Source organism: Mustelus asterias, chromosome 26 (assembly GCF_964213995.1).
Source record: "Mustelus asterias chromosome 26, sMusAst1.hap1.1, whole genome shotgun sequence".
In the NCBI taxonomy this organism is placed as follows: Eukaryota; Metazoa; Chordata; class Chondrichthyes; order Carcharhiniformes; family Triakidae; genus Mustelus; species Mustelus asterias.
This window is the reverse complement of record NC_135826.1, coordinates 30,892,983-30,914,757: the sequence shown is the minus strand read 5'-3', so window position 1 is coordinate 30,914,757 and position 21,775 is coordinate 30,892,983. Positions and strand designations below refer to the sequence as shown.

At 39.4% G+C, this 21,775-nt stretch overlaps 1 protein-coding gene across 16 annotated transcripts in view; it reads right to left on the bottom strand.

Annotated features, from left to right (window-relative positions):
• Nucleotides 1-1,860: 1,860 nt before the first annotated feature.
• The window catches only part of LOC144479547 (transcription factor E2-alpha-like), a 126,645-nt gene continuing 106,730 nt past the window's right edge, over nt 1,861-21,775 (bottom strand). For 8 of the 16 annotated variants that reach the window (XM_078198385.1, XM_078198373.1, XM_078198374.1 and 5 more), the window contains exons 16-20: nt 20,192-20,312; nt 18,434-18,596; nt 14,458-14,690; nt 5,413-5,558; nt 1,861-3,680 (exon numbers count right to left, since the gene is read on the bottom strand). In XM_078198385.1, the coding sequence (XP_078054511.1) occupies nt 5,416-5,558; nt 14,458-14,690; nt 18,434-18,596; nt 20,192-20,312 (660 nt within the window). In that variant the 3' untranslated portion in view covers nt 1,861-3,680; nt 5,413-5,415. Of the gene's footprint in view, nt 3,681-5,412; nt 5,559-11,355; nt 11,580-14,457; nt 14,691-18,433; nt 18,597-20,191; nt 20,313-21,775 lie in introns of all 16 variants that reach the window. The other 8 variants (XM_078198375.1, XM_078198376.1, XM_078198387.1 and 5 more) reach the window with 2 other exon arrangements.

Here is a 21,775-nt window from a genome sequence, read left to right as displayed (position 1 = left end):
TTAGCCTCCACAACATCAGAACCCTGAGGTTATAAACTTTTTTTTAATTAAATATTTGTATTTTGAAGTATGGGAAATAAACAGGATGATATGCATTGCAGAGAAGTCTCCAGCATTAGTTCTTAGATGCAGCATATGAAGGTGGATGAGGCAAAAGGTTAAGCGGAACAGAATCAACGAAGAATTAAACTATTTTTGTTCCTCCTGAATAGCTGGGTGCAGTGTTTTTTTTAAAAACAAAAATAATTTGAAGCACTTTTATTTTTAAAGTGGAGGGTGCACTTGGGACTTCAGTGATTTGTATTCTTCCTTGAGGCAATGAGTGCTGACGCAACCAAGTGGGACAAAGAGTACTCCGTAACAAGGGCCAGGATTTTATGCTCCCCTGCGAGCAGGTTTTTAGAGAAGTGTGAAATTGAAGGGATGGGATTCCCTCTGGGTTCCTGCTTGCCCTGACCACACAGTGATTTTACACTGGGGTGGAAAAGGCTTCCAACACGAAGTCCACCCTTGCCCCAATTTTTAGGCTGGCACAGGTGAAGGCTGAAAGTTTGCAGGGTTACATCTTGGACATGAAGGGGAGTACCTCCATCAGAAGCACCCTTCTGAAGTCAGGTGCCCCCTCTCTCTCTTAACATCCGGTAGTCTCAGAGGCCCTCCGGAATTTCCTCTTGCTGCAGGGATTGGACAACTGCTGGCCACTCAGATTGGCTGGTAGCTAACAGCGTGACTTCCACCCGAGTGCAGCGAGCGTGAAAAGGCTGTGGGGGACTCAGTCGGTGGGGAAGTATCCTCTGCCTTCTCTTCAGCTCGTGGAAAGTGAGACCCCGCCGTCTGAAAAATTCAGGCCAAGTTTAGAAACAAGAAGTGGAGAAAAACAAAATGGCAACGGAGATGAACAAAAGGGAGCAGTGTTGCAAGAAGGGGCAGGTGGAGAGAAGATGCATCACAGTCAAAGTATTTTTGAAAGCAGTTACAGTTGTGATGCAAGGAAATGACATTTCACACAGAAAAAGGTTCAAAATTAACAAACATAAATGTTTTAGTGATAAGTTTTGGATAAGACAACAGGCTCTTCCAAGTACTGCCATGGGATGGGGGATGAGGGGGGGGGGACGGGGGGGAAGAGAGAGAGAAAGAGAGAGAGAGAGAAAATTCTGCTTAATATCTTGTCTGAATAAAAAAAACCTCAAGTGTGTCAAAAGAAGCTTACATACTGGAGTCTCTGGAGAGGAACTTGAATCCACAACTTCGGAATCAAAGGCACATGTGCCACTACTAAGCTAAGCTGAGGCTTCCATTTTAGAGGGGCAATGAGTGAGAGGCAGACAAACAAAGGGTGAAAGGAGAAAGAAAATGAGTGATAATGCAAGCAGGTATTCCAGCACCAGTATCCATAACCAGTAGAGAAACGGTTTTGCTGGACCTGCTCAAAACAACATTTCACAGCCACTGACCTGTAGCAAAGTTTCAAATTTCAACTACTTTTACAAATAATCAACATTTTACTTCAATTAACAAGTCATAACTGACACAGTCAATATGTACAAAAAGATGCAAATGAGCAAACGGCTGCAATTACAAACTTCTGAAAGCACGCTGCCAGATAATGCAATCATTGAGATTAGGCCAGAAAAACACATTTTTGAATAGGCTACTTTATGCTCTTGTTCTCCAAAAAAGATAAAAAGTGAAAGTAAAGGGTACAGATGCAAATAACACTTTTTCCAATATATATTTGCTAATTTACACAGTGAAAAAGTTAAATGAAGCTTCTTTTTAAATTTAAGGTAAACCCTTTATTACAATGACATTGGGTATACAAGATTAAACGGACATTAAAAAGGAGGGGCATTCCTGTTATAAAAATGGCACATTTATTGCTACATTACTGTTATATACATGACAGTTCTCATTAGCTACTAAGACAAAAAGAAATGATTTAAACTACTTCTCGGAATACTCCAGCCAGCTGTTTTGATGCTTGTACAAATACAAAAAAAAACACAAGGAACTTGAGGCACTCAGCAACACAATCAGAAATCTAATTGTGCAACATTTAAGTACTGTATGGGTGCTAGAAGAAGCCTTACCTAAATGTAGTAAAATAAACTTCTGGAATCAGACATTGAGTAAAAATCTACAAAAAGTAACATTCAGAATCCAAGACATTTTCAAGATTTATGGTATAAAAGGATTGCTGTTGTGAAAATAAGCCAACTTTTTTCCTTAAATTTCACTTTGTAAGGGTATACTGCAAGTCTTTTCTTAGCAAAAAAAGCACTAGACAAAAAAGAGGCTTTTAATGAAATGTTAGGCACTGGTCATTTTTCATTCTGTTCACATTGCATCACAAGTACAAGAATGAAAAGGCCACATGTAATTTTTTTTTAAACTATTACATACATCTGCAATACTCAAAATGAGCTGAGAAATGTCACTGCACAATATTTAATGCAGTTCTAGAAATGTCAGGCATTTTACCCTAAAATGTCAAAAACTTTGTTCATTCAGTCCCACGGTTTCGTTGCCCGTTTTCCACTTGTTCACATCTTTTTTTTTTAAAAAATAAAAAAAAAGTTATGTCAAAAGTACTGTGTCTTCTGCTTGGCTGGTGAAAGTCTGTGAATATGTTCTCAGTGGAAGACTGATTCCGTGTTTTATTTGTAATGGGTTCGTTTCCACAGTACACAGGCTGCTGCAGAAATGAATTCAGCTTGGCATAATGCAAGCCACTGATATGCAAGTTGCTCACATCCTTATTAGATTCCACAACCAATTCATATGAATTTTGAACATTTAAACAGTTCATTGTGCAGGAATCCTACAAAAGGTGGAACTTCTTCCCACTCTTGAATAAGTCCATGACAAACCTATGGTCATACAATACCTAGAATCTGCAACATTATCTGTTGCAATATGAAAGTCTTCAAAGACCTTTCAATTTCTAAGTACACACTATGCCCAGCTACCTTAAAAAACTACAATGTAAAGTCTAATAATGCAAAAATATAGTTTTGCTCATTTTACATAAAATAACTCCCTACAAATGAATGAACTAGCTTTTGTAATGCACTCATTATGTTGGCCCTCCAGATATACCTGATCGTAAAGGCAGGGCAAGAGAAGGTCTGTAGAATATTTTGTCCGTTGGCTAACAATCCCTCCCAGCCAACTACCAGAGAGACATGGAGTGGTCGTGTGTCAATTGAGTAAGACAAATATTTTTGCTGGGAATGCTGCAAACCAAGGACACCAAAAGTTTTCTTTTTAAAACAATAAGACCAATTGCTTACAAAACAAGCAAAAAAGGACTTTTGAAATTTTGTTCCAAAACAACCTCACATCCTTGTAAGTTTCATTAAAACATACTGGGATTTAAAATAAGCTTAGGCACTAACTCCTTTTTTCCACTGTGGGGAAGATTTTTTCTTTGGGCTGTAGAAAAAACCTTTTTTGCAGCACAGAGATCCAGTACTTCAATGATATATGACGACTTTCCCCCCTTTTTGTTTTTAGATAGATACGGCAAATGCATATGCTCACATTTGCAATTCTGATCCAGAAAGGATTTGTCAGTTTATCATCTTTTTGGCAGAACAAGGTTTCTTCCTTAAAGAGAAAGATGACATGAATTGTCCCTCTTGCTCACCACCTTCAGTTAAACCAGGCAGACGGAGCTGGGAAGGGAAAATATCAATTGTTAGAATATTTTACTTTGTGCACAGTACTTCCAATTAGCTACTCACTAGTTTTGAATTATACACAATCTTGCATAGATTTTTATAAAAGCATTTGTTGGTCAACAAAACTATTTCTCCACAAAATGCTCATTTATGAATTCACAACAAATAAGTTTTTAAAAATGTGCAATTATCTATTCTTTACCAAACCAAGAATTAAGCAGAAGTGATGTTTTTGTTGGGATAGAGACATTTAAAGTGATCCAATTGAAGTTTTCAACATTATGAGCTAAATGGACAAAACTGATCAAGGGAAATGGTTCAGTGACAAATGTTTCAAATACTGGACTAAACAAATAAAATTAAAACACACGAATAGTTACAGTATAAGCTGCGGTGGCACAATGGTTAGCACTGCTGCCTTATAACTCCAAGGACCAGGGTTCAATTCCAGCCTCGGGTCAGTGTGTGGAGTTTGCACATTCTGCGTGGGTTTCCTCCGGATGCTCTGGTTTCCTCCCACAATCCAAAAATGTGCGGGTTAGGTGGATTGGCCATGATAAATTACCCCTTAAGTGTCAGAGGATGAACAGGGTAAATACATGGGATCACGGGTAATAGGGCCTGGGTGGGATTGCTGTCGGTGCAGGCTTGATGGGCCAAATGGCCTGCTCCTGCATTGCAGGGATTCTAAGTTACTGGAGAAAGCCACAGGAGTAATAGTATCAAGGGATTAAATGAAGGGATAAAAAGTTTTTCCAAACTGGAAATTGTTCGTAATTACTTAATCTGTTTATTTTGCTAGATTGGACAGATTCAAATTATGCAGTACTTTCAACAACAAATCCAATTTGGATCGGTTGTTGAAAGAGTTGCTTAATTTGATTTTTTAAATGATCAGGATTAAGTATTACCCAATGTTGTATTCAAAGGAGAAAAATACATTAACTTAGAGATAAAACGTTAAAAAATTACTGATCGTCTTTCCTCTTCTTTCAAAGGCAGTAACTCATACTGGAATATTGTTCAAAAGGGACCAGAGCTCTGGCACTTAATCCAAGGGCGATTCTTTTTGCATGAGTTGAGCCAATAAAGTATCAACAGGATGTGCCCAATTCTATATCTATAGCAGAGGCCACCAGACCAGTCATCGGAGTCAAAGAGCTGGGCAACCATTTTCTTGCTAACCCTAAAAGGCACCAACTCAAACAGCAGAGTCTCATAACCTGAGAGCCACTCTATATCAATAGTATGGTGGTATGGCAGCACAGTGGCTAGCATTGCTCTCTCAGTGCCAGGGACTTAGGTTTGATTCTAGCCTCTGTGGAGTTTGCATGTTTCCTTGTGTCTACGTTAGCTTGCTCTGGGTGCTCCAGTTTCTTCCCACTAGTCCAAAGATGTGTAGGTTGAGTGGATTAACTATGCTGGTTGGGGATATGGCAGGGGGAAAATCGGCCTGGGAAAGATGCTCTTTGGAGAGTTGGTGCAGACTCAATGGGCTGAGTGGCCTCCTTCTGCACTGTAGTGATTCTATGACATACAAACGTTACTGCCTTATCAGGGAGCCATTCAGCACAAAAGTTTATTTTGAGGAGAGTTTCAGGAAAAATTAAATACATGCAGTCAAATACTTGAACTGAGTTGCACCTATTTGGGCTACTTAAAACTTTATTCAAATTTATTTAAATGAGCTTCCCTCATTCTAGCATTATTCTGATTGGCATTTTACCTCCTACATGTGGCTCACTGCATTGTGATTATCTCCCAAACCAGGATGTGCAGCTGAAAGGGGCAGTGGCTGCTCTCCTACTACCGCAGATACCTTCTCCTCTTCCCTTCGCTTAAGGCAAGCAGCTTTCGGATTCAAATTGCGTTCTGGAGACAAAACAATACAGAATAGTTCAAAATATATCAAAACAGAATAAAATTGCTAGAAACATGAGGATAGCAATCTTTTGATATATACCTCACTGCAATCCATCCCCTTTCACAAAATTATAAGTGTTCAAATAAAACTCAAAATATATTGACAACTGTACAACATAATTGAACTATTTTAAATGGAAGTTGAAAATTACATTGTCCCATAAAAAAGTAGTCAAAGGATCATTCAGCTTCATACAATGTGTAACAGGAAGCAATAAAACCTTTTTTATTCTTTACAAAGTATACAATTTGTAAGGAAAAACATCAAGTGCCAGATCAATGATTGAGGATACAAAAAGCAATGTGGAGAACATATTTTTCATTTTTAAAGCATATAAGCTAGACAATTGTCCTTTTATTCAATACAAAAATATTAGTCCAGATATTGCAATCAGTAGCAAAGCAACAGTGCTTGATGCTGACCTTGTATAAAGCTACTCAAAAGTCTAGCCATCTGTGGCATTGATTTCCTTTTCTTGACATTTGTTTGAAACAGGGGAAGGCAGTGCGTAGTGGTATTGTTACTGGACTAGCAACCCAGGTCTCCCACCGGCAGATGGTGAAATTTGAAATCGATAAAAAAAATCTGAAATTATAAATCTAATGATGTCCATGAAACCACTGTCGATTGTCATAAAAACCCATCAGGTTCACTATGTCCTTGAGGGAAGGAAATCTGTTTTCCTTACCTGGTCTAGCCTACATGTGACTTCACAGCAATGGGGTTGACTCTTAAATGCTCTGAGGTGGGCAATAAGTGCTGGTCCAGCCAGTGACATCCACATCCCATGAACAAATTTTTAAAAACTGGTGCCAAGCAATGGGGTTCAGTGATGTCAATCACGGTAAATAGCCATTGTCATATTGTCTGTATTGTCACGGACAGCAAACCAAGGCCTCACTGCACCAGAGACCCTGGTTAAATTCCCAGCTTGGGTCACTGTCTGTACGGAGTCTACATTTTCTCTCCATGTCAGCGTGGGTTTCCTCTGGGTGCTCCGGTTTCTTGCCACAGTCTGAAAGACGTGCAGGTTAGGTGCATTGGCCATGTTAAATTCTCCCTCAGTGTACCTGAACAGGCACCAGAGTGTGGCGACGAGGGGATTTTTGCAGTAACTTCATTGCAGTGTTAATGTAAGCCTACTGGTGACACTAGTAAATAACTTTAAATTGAACATCTTGCCAACTGTCATTTTCTGGATGCTCGTACTTGAAATAAAATTTGCTATTTGAATGCAATGGTATGCCTGTGCTACTGAAATTATACTCGGAGAACGGAATAAACACTTGTAAGGAAAAGTTCAACTCACTTCCCGAAGTATTTAGAAGTCTTTGATTGAACCGATTGGATATTTTTCATTTACGGGATGTGGGTATCGCTGGCTCAGCCAGCATTTATCTTCCACCCTTAATTGCCCTCAAGATGGCGGCAGAGGGCCGCTTCCTTGAACTGCTTGCAGTCCTTGTGATGCAGGTATATCCATGGAGCAGTTGGGAAGGGAGTTCTAGGATTTTGATCCAGCAGCAGTGAAGGAACAGTGATACATTTCCAAGTCAGGGTATTGACTTCGAGGGGTGTTTGCATGGTGGTATTCCCATGTGTCAGTTTCTCTTATCCTTCTAGATGGTAGTGGTCTTGAATTTTGAAGATGCAGCCTAAGGGGCCTTGGTAAGTTCCTGCAGTGCATCTTGCAGATGGTACAGACAGCTGCCACTGTGTCAGTAGTGGAGGGAGTGAATGTTTGTGGAAGAGGTGTTAATCAAGTGGGCTGTTTTATCCTGGATGATGCCCAGCTTCTTGAGTTTTGTTGGAGCTGCACTCATCCAGGCAAGTAGAAAGTGTTTCATCACACTCTTGACTTGTGCCTTGTAGATGATGGACAGGCTTTGGGGAGTCAGGAGGCGAGTTACCTGCTGCAGCCTTCAGAGACTCTGACTAGCTCTTGTAGCACAGTATTTACATGGGTAGTCCAGTTCAGTTTCTCATCAACCGCTCGGATATTTTGATAGGGGATTCAAGGATGGTAATGCCGTTAAATGTCAAGAGATGATGGTTAGATTCTCTCGTTGTAGATGGTCATTGCCTGGCACTTGGGTGGCACAAATGTTACTAGCCACTTGTCAACCCAAGCCTGGATATCGTCCAGGTCTTACTACATTTGGACAGGGACCACTTCAGTATCTGGGGAGTCGCAAATGGTGCTGAACATTGCGCAATCAGCTTTTAATCTGGAGTTGGAAGGAAGGTCATTAATGAAGCAGCTGAAGATGGTTGGTCCTGGAACACTACCCTGAGGAATTCTGCAGTGTTGTTCTGGAACGGAGATGATTGACCTCCATCCACCACAACCTTAGTGCCAGGTATGACGAACCAACATAGGGATTTCCTCCTAATTCCTATTGACTTCTGTTTTGCTCGGGCTCCTTGATGCTATACTCAGTCAAATGTGGCCTCGACGTCAACAGGCACTCACCTCGCTTCTGGAATGCATCTCTTTTGCCCATGTTTGAACCAAGGCTGTAATGAAGTCAGGAGCTAAGTAACCCTGGCCAGAACTGTATCGGAGTGCTAGTGAGCAGGTTTTTGCTAAACAAGTGCCATTCAATAGCACTGTTGATGACCTCTTGCATCACTTTCCTGGTTACCGAGAATGGATTGATTGGGTGGTAATTGCTTGGGTTGGACCTATTCTGTTTTGAGTATACAGGACGTACTTTCCACATTGCTGAGTAGATGCCAGAGTTCTAACAGGAACAGCTTGGTTCGGGGCCCAACAAGTTCTGGAGCATAAGTCTTCACTATTATTGCTGGAATATTGTCAAAGCCCATAGCCTTTGTTGTATTTGTGATGTTGTTAATGAAGAGCAGTGTTTATTCGGAATTGCAGCATTGAAATTGATTTCATATTAACAGCTGGGTAACATTTTCATACTGACAAGTCTATTGTGAGAATATATTCAGGAAATGCCAAGTGATTTGTTTTATGATGTGTTGCTCTTTTATGAATGGCCAAGATATTGTAGTCATTATGACAAATTAGTGTTTGTCTCCTCTTCTGAAGTTATCAGCAACTTCTGAAATCTACTTAAAAATCTAGAAGTTGCTGTTGGTGATTCTCCACCTGTTGGGTGCGCTGCTAACATCCCCAACTGCAATCAGTTAGAGGGCATAAGTTTAATAGAACCTCCCCTTTTACTCTTTAATATCACCATTGTAAAAGCCCCCCCTTTGTTAATGAGGCGTAACTGCATTTTTAATACCATTCCAAGTCATAGCTACCACTGAAGAACCTCTGATGGGGCAATGCTGGCAATTGCCAGTGACTCCCTGTGAATCATAGAATCCCTACAATGCAGGAGGCCATTCGGCCCATTGAGCCTGCACCCAACAACCATACCATCCAGGCCCTATCCCTGCTTATCCTTCTGATGCTAAGGGGCAATTTATCATGGCCGATCAACCTAACCCATGCATCTTTGGATCTTTGTGAATGAATAAAAATAAAGCAAACTCATTTCAGGCCAGGGATAGAATTCAACTAATTTCCTACCTGTCTACCGATTGTACTGCTGGGATTTCTTTTGTTAGGAATACTTAAATTTTTTTTTTTTACATAGATAAGACTTTCATAATATTTGGTGAGCTGAATTAAGCAGCACTGTCTTGGGAAAGCAGCACATAGCACCTCTGATATGTGAATGGGCTGGGAGTGTGGTGCAGTGTTGGAAACAATTCAAACTGCCATTTTAAATATGGTGACTAAAAAAATGAAGTCCAACAATCCTAGAAAATAAATAATCTTGAGATTATTCCATTCGGAATAATGCATATAACACTTCTCTCTTGAATATATATTTGAAACTATACTTTTTTTTCTTCCATGGGATGTGGGCATTGCTGGCAAAGCCAGCATTTGATGCCCATCCCTAATTGCCCTTCAAACTGAACATTTTAGAGAACAGTTCTGGAGTCACATTTAGGCCAGACTGGGTGAGTGGCAGATTTCCTTCCCTAAAGAACACTAGCAAACCAGATGGATCTGGATAACAAATCAAGGATAGTTTCATGGTCCCCAATACTGAGGCTAGCTTTATATTCCAGATTTATTAATTGAATTTAAATTCCACCAGCTGCTCTGGTGGGGTTTGAACCCATGTCTCCAGAGCATTAGTTATTGGATAACTATCCAGTGACACGGCCATTAAGCCAACAACTCCCCCTAAACTGTGAACGCAAGCTTGGTAAAAACAGAAAATTCCGGATAAACTCAGCATGTCTGGCAGCAACTGTGGAGAAAGAAACAGAATTAATGTTTCGAATCCATATGATTCTTCTACAGAACTGAAGGATAGAAAAGTATCGAGTCCTTACAGGGAGAGGGGTATGAGGAGCTGTAGTCGAGGTGGCTATGGGAGTTGCTGGATTTGTAATGAATATTGGTGGTCAGTCTATTGCTAGAAATGGAGACAGACAGGTCAAAGAAGGTAAGCGTCTGATATAGACGATGTGAAGTTACTGGCCCTCCATTCCAGATTAGTTCCATTGCAAAATCATAATTATCAAAGTAATATGCGTGGAGGTTTGATGATGACACAGCTGAATTTGGCCATGTTGAAGTTCACATAGGCAATGGCCACTGGTTGAAATATTCAAAGGATGCTGGCATTTCTGGAAACATATTCCAACATAAATCATCACTGAGAAGTAGAGAGGAATTGCTCCTGGCTAGGTCCTGATTCTTTCTCAAACCAAGTGCCTGCCCTTCCTCCATCTCAAATTCAGACAATTTTAAGTTGGACAGATAAACCATGTCAACACAGTGCATCGATTAACTTGCTGGGCATGGGAAGATGATGACAATTAAGATTTGTGTACAATTTTGGGGCTGCACATGGTCTTAAGTCCTCTACACTCATTCTGTTAATTGAAGCCATGGCGGTTGGTGAAGTTAAACCAAGGCACAGCTGCTTTCTTTGCTGAGACTTGGTTCACAGCCAACACATCTCCAACCCATTCTCCAAGGTATCCCCATTCATAGGTGTACAAATACTCATCAGCTGTATAACAATGCAATTGCCATTAAACTGTAACAATGTAATTAACAAAACAATAGAGTTAGGAAGCACCCAGGAATATTTATCAATCTCCAAGGCTGAAATTCTCCAATGTCACTCAGCCAAATCTCCATTCACAGCAGCAGGACCAGAATCCCAGCTGCGGGTGAAGTCCGAGAATTCCAGCCCAGATTTCCAAAAATCCAAGCTTGGTATTATCCACCACCAATTCCTTTCTTTACCCTGCTTTCTCCTCTACTCTTGGTGGTGTCTTGCATTCTAGCTCTTGGCCCTACACCTTAAGCTTCCCAAATTAAAAGTCTAACTTGTTACTCAAGCATTTTGTCTGCACGACAGTTCAAAAGTGAGATTTACAGTTCAACAGGTTTTAGTTATGAAGTGAGGCCAGTAACTTGCGAAGCATTTCATTTAAAAAGTGCACGTGCCTGTACAAATTTGACAATTCCAGACTTACCTATGTTCATGAAATTAGAACGAAGCCCTAAAGGAATTTCTAAAAGTGTATTACTAAAGATCAAACTTGATTAGAGTCAATTCACAGATATATTTCGGATGGCTAGATTACTAGCTCCAATTACTCGAAATGTTCTTGGTGGTAATCAGTACAATACATTTAAAATGGCAGAAACAGTGTTTTGGTCTCCATACAAAATTAGTTACTGTACACTACCTCGTACTTGTTGTTCAAGGCAGAGAATGACCTGGACGGCCTGCTGCAGGATGATCAGTTTGGTTTGAGCTTTATCAGTTTTTAAGTGCATCTGACACATGCGGCCCAACTCTTTGAAAGCCTCATTAATGTCTCTGACACGAATTCGCTCCCTTATGTTATTTGCCATTCGCCTTTCACGGTCCTTCATCTCTTTTTCTTCGCCTGTAAAGCCTTCATCAGTACTGCAGGGTTCACAGTGCCAACAGGTGTTAGTTAGGGATTTTAAAGCCGCCGTAATCCTTTTGTAGGCACATATGATATAAATGCTATCAAACTTGTATAATAAATACACCTTTGCGCAGCTTCAGATTAAAGCTCCATAAGGTGGTCAAATTTGTTTTAACAAATCTGATTGTATTTCTGAATTTGCTAACTTTGGTAGAGTGAGATGCCAAAGTATTGGATACAGATGTGGTTGATAGATATAATCAAGGAAGCCAACAAAAGGATACACTGCCTTTTAATGTTTAAAGCAATAAACTATCACACCCAGAGCAAACTGCTGGAGGAGATAGGTACAGGAGATTATATAACCTTAAGGAGTTGCAATGTTATATCTCACAAGCCTAACTATGTATCTTTATAAATTTGCAAGAGCAGCTGTTACATATTGCTTAATTTATTTTGACAGTTGTTCAGATTCTCGTGTTCTGGATTGATTCCTACCCCTACGAGTGCACTCTTTGTAAACAGAGAAATAAATGTACAAAATTAAACAGCACCCTGACTTAAACTCTCCCTACATTAAAAGCAACTTACTTACAAACGCATCTTCATTTTTAAAACTGCTCTTAATAATTGTCCAATTTCTCTTGTGCCCAGTTATTGCCAAATTTGGTTTTGCGGTTTTGATTACGGGCCTTTCAAATTGGACTTTTAATTGCCAACATTGGTTCCTCCACTGCAATAGCTAAAATAAACCAGTATCTCTGAAAGCCTAACATTTCTAATGGCTCAATCAAACTTTATAAATCTAAGAACTATTTCCTTAACTTGTATTGACACTTCACAAGGGTGCTTGCCAACTCATTTCTCGATCCTATTTTGTCTCTCAACTCCACTACGTTTCAACATTGCTCTTTATTCTCTTCGCATTCATGTTCCTTTTCTCACTTTAGTTCCCACCCCCTCCCCTTGCTATCTTTGTGGTCACCTGCATCAAGCATGCTAACGCACTATTCCATTTGGTATTATCCATCACAATTTTGTAATAGCTGCCTGCTTTTTATCTCGTGTGCAAAGTGAGGCCAACTAGGAATTATATCTCACCTTTAATGCTCGGGGTATTAGAGGAAACTTGAGGCATGTTTTTGTAATTTAGACAGGGACTGCTTAGGTCAAAACTCCAGTAAATTGGTGAGCTGTACAAACGTAACAATTTAGAGAACCAAAACCCCAGGTAAAATCAGAACTTGGAACTATTATAGTATCAGCAATAAAATCAGAGTTGCCAGACATGTCAGATTGAATAATTTTAACATTTGGTATCAATTTCCTGCTTTTAACACTGCCAAGCACCAAGTACGAGGTCAGAATGGAACCAGTGAGTAGCCATGGCTTGGGACCATCCAAGCCAAGAACAGGAGAGTAGAAAACATGTGTTACGGAAATTAGATAAAAGAACATGACTAAGAGCAAAAGCTGGCTGTATGGAAATATCCCTGAATTCAAGTTTGTATAGCGAACTGCAAAGGAAATGTTAAACTGCACAAGTATGCCAAGATGTCTACACACGGCATGCACTTAATTTGGAGGGCTGGAGAAGGGATAAGAACAACACAGAAGCATGGTGTAGGGCTAGATGGATAGGAAATATTATCCAGATACAGGACACTTCTAAAAAGGTGCAACGGAAACATTTTTAAAAAAGCAACTAAGAAAAGATGTCATGGTTAAGAGGGCCCAGGACTCCAGGTTAACCTCTTGGCAATCTTTGAATGCACTGAGGCTAAATACAATCCAATTATATGGACAATTATCATTCTTTGTTATTCCTTTTCTGATTTGAGTTGTGGAATTTCACAGGTTTTATAAATGTCTGAGAGGTGATGTTAATTTAGCTAGAAGAGTAATTAACAGCAACTGCTCTTCAAAATTAGGCTCAACATATATAAAGCCACATATGAACGCAGCCAACTGAGATATAGAAGGAAAATTGTCAAGTTTTTTTTTTAAGTAGGGGCAGAGAAGAGAGAACAAAAAGGTTGTGCCCAGATTGTTCACAACTTGCACTAATGCTCTATTTTCCAGGAGGAAATGCTCATGTTACACAAATGGAAGTAATGTCCAATATCAGTGATGGGTTCAGCAAATACACAAAGGGTTCTTCTCCCAATGTCCTTTCTTTTTCCTTACCCTCATTTGGAGGTGGTGAGTCTTTTGCGCTAGGAGGCCTTTGGTAACTTGTCCAAATGCCTACTTTATTGTGGAAGGCTATTCAATTATGTTCCATCACAGTTGAGCCCAATCCTGTCCTCTCAAGTTTCCAGGTGTGTGCGCTCGTGTGCCAAGCAGCATTCACAATACAGCAATCAGGTGTAGACACCTTTTCTTTCTTTAGCTCAAGGGTATTGAGGCCATCGCTACTGCCTTAGCTAAGATCAGCTCACTGGGAATGAAATCTGCAGCCTTCACGTCTGTATGCTACACCAAGAGATGTACTCATCAGGTGATAATTTTCAATGAGTGAGTTTTGAATTGCCAGTCTGGGATAAATGTTTATATAGTAATTTTTTTTTCAAAATAATGATGGGTTTAACTTCTGCACCAGACATGCCTAAATGTACAGTTTCATAAACTGTACTAAAAAAGCCTCAAGCTCATGTCATCTTCACCACTTAAGTGGTTAAGAAAAGCACAAATGTGAAACTGAATCATAATTCTATATTTAATTTGTGAAATAAAATGCTAAGATAAATGACATGCATTGCATGCAAGTGCTAGAGTTGTGTAAAACAGAATCGTTATCTTCAGGATAAATGGGAAAGATAAGTTTAGGCATGTTGTATTTCACAAGTACAGGCAGCCCCATGCCAGTTGATATCACTATGACCAACTGACCTCTGACTTGTTGTTCCAAGTTGAGAATGACTGACACAGCCTGGTGGAGAATAAGCAGTTTTGTCTGTGGCTTGTCACTGTTAAGATGGAGTTGACACATGCGTCCAAGTTCCTTGAAGGCCTCATTGATGTCACGCACACGAAGGCGTTCACGAGCATTATTAGCTACTCTCCTCTCCCGCTCTCTCTCTGCCTTTTGCTCTGGGGGAAGGTGTTCATCATCATCTTGACTACTGACCAAAATACAATAAAAACATCCCTCAAGTACAAAATATCATGTTCAAATTGTTGAGGCATTTACATGCTGAATTTCAAATACTTGAACTGGGCAAAAGCATCGACTACTAATCACTTTGATATACTATGCTATTTTAATATTCACACAATTTTGAAAGCTGCAACTTGATAAGCAATGCAGTTTAAAAATTATAGCCCACTTATTTTACATTAAAAATCACTTCATAGGTACTGATTAAAAACTATTACTCATGGTAAATTAAGTTACGTTTTGAGCATAGATCATTACAACTCCATACATGATGGTTCATGCCATTAAATCTTAAACTTTTCTTCATTAATGTGCACAAGCCTGTACTTCACCTGCATATAAGCATGGAAAACAAATTTGTGGAACACTTTGATACATCTGCAAGACATTTCATCTGTACATGTTCCTTTTGTCACTTGACTGTTTGGTACATTGGGTAAGCAATACATTTAATTGGACATTTAAGTGGATACGGTTAATTTTATTCCAAAGCCAACTTCCACATTCTTCTTTTCGGGAGATCTGAGAAAATATGCAATTGCTGATTGATCTTAAATTTCAACTTTCGTGATACAAGATTTTGTAATTCCCCATAACCATGTGTTGGAGCTTTCCAAATGTACTAAAACTGGAACTAAAAGGACAACTCTTTCAAAGATCCAGATAGGCTGAATCGTTCTGGCTGCCCTGACAGAATGCAAACACACGAGGTATATCTACCACCATAACAGTGAAATGCAACAGCTCCATAGAACTCCATGTCAAAAGGAATCGAGGCAATGCAATTACTGGGCATGCAGCTTACTTAATATTTCAGATTCCCTTAGCGGAGATCCCACTGGACGTTCAAATTTATTTCACACTTTACTGGGAAGCATTCCAATACTATTGGAACCCCAGCAAGATGGTTGATAAGGAAATGGCATAGACTCCACTGCAGCATTGAATATCCTGGAACTAATGGCCAAACAATTTCCACTTTAGACTAAAATCAAATAAGAGTGTTTTTCTTGACCTTATGGGCACCTAAGGTGTTTTGGGATGTTGTACCGTGTTAAAGGTGCTACACAAATGCAAATTTGGTAGAAATGGGAATATGAATGTCTTGACTATTTTCCACGTGCCTCAAGAGCAGTCTTCAAACCAAGGCTTGAAGAGAACTATGCCCAATTGCCCCTGCAGCTCAGTCAACAGGTGTGGCACCAGTTTGACTTGCTCTTGGAAGAGTCAACTTCTGCTGTCAGACCTTGCCGCTGCTCAAAGTATCTGTGGTGACATTCGATGCTCTACAAGGTTTGAGTGCCAATGAAACTAACGTAATATCTAATGATGTTGAAGCACAGGAGTTGGAAAGGAGTCTTTTTCATTAAAATGTATCTCAATTACAGCATATAATTCTCTACTTCCTCCAGACTCCCAATTGATTGCAAATCTGTTCTTCAAATATCAAAGTGTTTGAAGCTCAAGATGGTCAGTATGGTACAAACGAATGGGGAAAATTGTCCCTCATGCCCTCCCGTAGGAATCATGTCAACAATTGCTTTCTCACACTGCTGTCAGTTCTTCATATTTTCCAGTATCAACTGGCCCTGCTCCTCCCTTCAAAAATGCATTACAACCTGACAGCTTTGCTTTCAGTTTGAAAGCAAATCATGAAACTCTAAACCAGCTATATCTGTTGATTAAGATGCCTTGGGCTGCAAGACAACTGCAGAGGCACTGCACAAATGGAACACATCCATACTGACATGAGTAAATAAAGTAATCACAACACCAATGTGTGCTTGATTCAGTGACCTCAAATCCTTTTTGGACGTGATCTCTCTGGATTAAGCATCAAGTAAATTAGCACATACTCTTTTGAAAGTCAACAGACACAAAATAACAACCCCAGTATCCTCATCTATACTCTCCATTATTTCAACAAAGAATTCAATCGTTGGTTAAAATGACTCACCTTTAACAAATCAGTGCTGCTCTAATTTATTAGCTCATATTTTCCAAATGAAAATTAACTTCACCCAGATTATTCTCACGATGGGCAAGAAAAGAACATTAACGGCTTTAAAACAGTCCAAGTCTCAAAGGGACTTTGTTGCAATACTTGCTCAGACCCTACAGGTGGCAGTTTAAATTGTTGATTTGTCAAAGTTGGATAAACAAGAGAAGTGGAAACATGTCAATGCCACATGGAAGTCAAAGGCAAAATAGCATTTAGTTTCATTCATAGTGAAAAGCAAAATATTTCCTACTTAAATTACTTAGGAAATATTATGGTCTTGACTGCTCCCTCATATTTAATGTTCTGAAAGCAGAAGTACAGAGCTGTTCATTTGAGCTGATTTTCAATGACATGGACAGATTGCAGTGTACTATCTTCCGCCCCCATGGAAATTACAGCATAAATCACTTGACAAGGCCACATTTTGCTCAGCTGTTCTCACTGGTGATATTGGGGTTTCACGTGGAATTGCATTTGTATAGCATCTTTGACAATTGCAGAATGTCCCAAAACACTTCATAGCTAAATGAACTATTTCATGCTGGGTGATATTGGAGGCAGAAACAGACACATCGGGTGATGGGAAAGTGGGTTGGATCCATACAAAATTTTGACATTCAACCCACATACGCAACACTTATTAATTACAAAGCTCTAGCTGAGTTCTGCAAAGAGGAAGAGCTCAGTCCTTGCTGGGAGATCAGCAAATTTTAAAGTGCTCAATTTGCTTGTAGGATTTTTGCAAATTGAGTTATTTCTACTCACCACACTCGGCTAGAGTTTTATAATTCTTTAGTATCAAGCACAAGGACTGAATTTAGAAATTCCGAATTAAAGAGAATTAGAAATATTCCTCATGCTTAACAGAAGGAACTTAATGTAGAAATGATAGAAGATGGAGAATGAAAAGTCATAAGATCTGTGACTCTTGTATCAGCCAAGGTTTATAATTCAGATATCAAATCAAGGAATACTGGGTAGATAATCTGCCAAGCCAGCACTTGCTGGTGACCAAAGCTGAAACCTTTCTAATCTTTAGATCTCCATGCATATTCACCAAGTCATTGTGGAGTACAATGCATAAAACGGACCTACCATTTCACTGATAATACAAAATTAACACCTTTTATGAATTTGCAATAATTTTTAAAAAAATTATTTATTGGGAGTGGTTTGACATCTTATACTATGACATAAGTAACACTATTTTTCCTGTGACAATTTTGCCAAATTTTGTTAACATTTCAATTGTTACAAAACAATGGCCGGAATTCTCCAGCCGTTCACGCCAGTGGGATTCCCTGGCCCCGCTGCAGTGTACATAGATTTGGCTGAGTGCCAAATTCTCCATCCTCGCTTGCTGCTGCAGGGCAAGAACGGCCGGAGAATTTTGGCCAACGTTACTGCTAAATCATCAATCGCCTTGGTCAGAAAATACATGTGGCCAAAATAGATAAAAATGAAAGCCATAGATGTCAATGCCGTGCCAACTTTATCTAAATCTTCCACAAATTTTAATTTACTACGGAGAGGACGGAATCTAAGCAGCTCCATTTGTAGCTTCCATATTTCTATGCAATAGTGAATAAATGAATCAATTATAAATTTATAAAGCAGGGTATAGCTAAATATGATTGTATAGCTTTTAAAGAGAATTACTCCAGGCCAGAAAATTGGAAAAATATTCCAGGGCAATAAATCAGTACCTTGTTCTTGATGCCCGTGATGACATTTTGGAATCTTTCCTCTCATCCTCTGACTTGTCTTCCGAACCTGAGGAATTGTGATTTTCATCCTCCTCCTTGTCTTCTCGTTTAATGTCAGCACTAGACTGACTAACACTTGATCTCTGCAGACCACCGGTCATTCCTATGATAGGGTGTGACAAATGAAAAGAAAGTCACACTTTTGGGATTAACTACTAATTTAACAACAGGAAAAAAAGGGTACATGTCATAGATGGATTTATAAAGAGCATTCGGTATGGATTCAGATTTGGGCAAACTTTAGAAGTGTGACCACTTAGTGACTTAAAAACTAAAATGGTTCCTGTCCATCATTAAATGGCATTTCAACTTTGAAATTAATTTTACAAGTTTCCATTTGACAAATGAGAGATTTCAGTGGAAACAAAATAATCAATATAACCTGAAAGCTTTTTACTTCAGTTATGACCAAGGAACTGTAGCATCCTACAATTTGTACAGAGCATGCAAATTAAAGTAAAAGCAAATTACTGTGGATGCTGGAATCGGAAACAAAAACAGAAAATGCTGAAAAATCTCAGTAGGTCTGACAAGCATCTGTGGAGGGAGAACAGAGCTAATGTTTTGAGTCTGACGAAGGGTCACCCAGACTAGAAATGTTAGCTCTGTTCTCTTTCCACAGCATTTTCTATTTTTGATGCGAATTAAGTACAGTGGCTGCACAAGTACAGTTGTGCAATCTCAATAAAAATTACTGGCACATCCATTTGATTTGTTGAAAGAGTCAAGCTAATTTATGAGATTCTATCAATTTAAAAGAGAATTATTTGTGAATCCTCTGTTAGATATATGGCCAAGTGCTAGCTAGAATGCAGCTAGTCGAGCACAAAGTGGCTACATAAATACATTGATCCAGAATTGGTGGGATAAGAGGATTCTGTTTAATTAATCAAGGTTGTATAAATGGAGAAGTGCCACCAATTCTGAAAAGACTTTTGCGCTCTTCCAAAAACATGCCTTTCTGAAGTCGGTCTTTGTTTAACCAGGCTCTTCTCCATTTATGCATCCTGGTGCTTTTTATACTGTCCGTCTGTTTCTACATGGCTTCCCGGCTACCCCGGATCCCAGGAGAAAGCATTCAGCGCGTACATCTTTCAAAGCAAGCTTAGGGAAGGAAGGGGTGGAGGGAAAACACTCTTGCACTTTCATTTCTATTAAATGCCTCTCAAGCAGGAGTTAAACCGCCCGAAGCTCATCAAAAGACCACCCCATATAGCTGTCTTCAATAATTTATTCAACAAAATTACAAGCAAGCTATTATTTCCTACTAAGTATCAGAACAATTTGATTGGGAAGATATCACAATGCAATCAATATCTTTGGCTAACAATCTTTGTTACTGTATCCTTTTAACTGTATTGAGCCAACTATTCATGCACTGCATTTTCATTCAGTGCAGGACATGATGCTTAAAATGTGAATTCTCCTCTTCAGATATCCAATGCTGCTCTATAACTAGTGCAGAAGCTGGATGCTGCCCATAGGGACTCCACCATCATGTATTAAATCAATTGATCTCTCCATCACCCCCTAACTGCACAGCTCAGGTCAGTAACACCAGATGATGACTCATTAACGTAACTTCAATTTGCATCAGAGTGAGGCTCCTGCCAGTTTACAATTTATTTGATATTTACATTGTGTACTTATTTCTTTGAAGCAATGCAAGTTTTTATATCAAGATGTGCCCATACTAACCACTATAGGTTTCTTGTGGTCGGTTCAAGTCCGACAGTGCAGTGGACTGTGATGGCAGTGCACGGTTAGGCAGAACACTAGCGTTACTAGATATTCCTGAGCCTTCTTCATGAGCTCCAACCTGCAAAAGCAATGAGATTAAAGAATAAAGTATTGCATTATATGAATGTTGAGCAAAGGACATTAAAAGAAAAACCTTCACACAAGAAGAAACGTTAACAGACTTGTGGAATCTAACAATAAAGGACTGCAGAACTATGTAAAAATTATGCAGTGCTGAGGGAGTGCTGTATTACCAGTGTTGCTGTCGTTCAGATGAAACCTTAATCCAAGGTTGCGCCTGCCATCTCAGCAGAAGTAAAAGATCATATGGCATTATTCAAAGAGCAGGCAAGTTCTCCTTGTATCCTGGCCAATATTTACCCCTCAACCGATGCCAGTTAAAAAAGATGATCTGTTTATTTGCTGTTTATGGGAACTTTGTGTAACTTGGCTGCTATTCTCTTTACAACAGAGACTAAAACCCAAAAAAGAATCTGACTGTAATGTACTAAGATCACGAAAGGTGTTATACAAATGCAAATGCTTGTCTCTAATTTTAGGAGTTAATTAAATTGGAATGTAACCCAAAACCTCGCTAGGGCGCTAAGCATCTCCCTCATTGTAACCAAATACTGTCAAGAAAAAGTGCAAGGTGTATTTATCTTGTGCAACTAGTTGCAATCAGCTAACGAACTGTAGCAGTAGCTGTAATAAATTTGTATAATTGAAGTATGTCCAGATGAGTGATTAGTGTATTTAATCTGAAGTAAGCCAGTTTCCTAACTGGATCACCACACAAACTGGTCCCACTTAATAGACAAGAATCTAGTTTTATCACAAGAGTCATCCTAAAAACAAGGGGTGAACCATGATCACGTGATAGGCATGCACTTCTTTGCCTTTTGGCCTAGTCAAGGGTCAGATCAAGCCCAAGCTCAGATGCATTGCCTTTTCTGTCAGCTTGGATCTTGTCCGTCTCAATTGTGGGGACCATGAATTAGATTCAATTTGAATTGGCTTTTGGAGCAAACAAGATGATGGATTAAGGGCTTACTCAGTTTGCTCCGTGCATTGGCTTTGTAACTTTTAAGAATGGGGTAAAAGTAAAAAACAGATAAACACAATAAAATAAAATATTTTACAGTTGCCACTGACTCTATATTTACACTCAGCTGGTTAGCTTGGGTCAAATATTTACAGTATGTCTTCCTTGAGAGTTTGGAACACTGCACGCATTGCAGGAAGTTACAGGATGTTTCTTGTTTATTTGCTGGTTGTGCAAATTTGAATTTGACTTCTGGCACAGGTTAACACAAGCAATGATTTACTATGGGTGGTGGAACTCTAGCCAGTGGTTCTCAATCTTTTATATGTTATGGCATATCTCTATACTGTAAAATCTTTTTGAGGAACACCTATTTTATCTTCTTCCCTTGCTGAGAACGTCATTTTTAACTTCTCCCTGTCCTTTTGCCTGTTTGTTAACCTCACCCCGTCTCTCTCACTTCTGATGTGGAGATGGGCAAGCACAGTAAGAAGTCT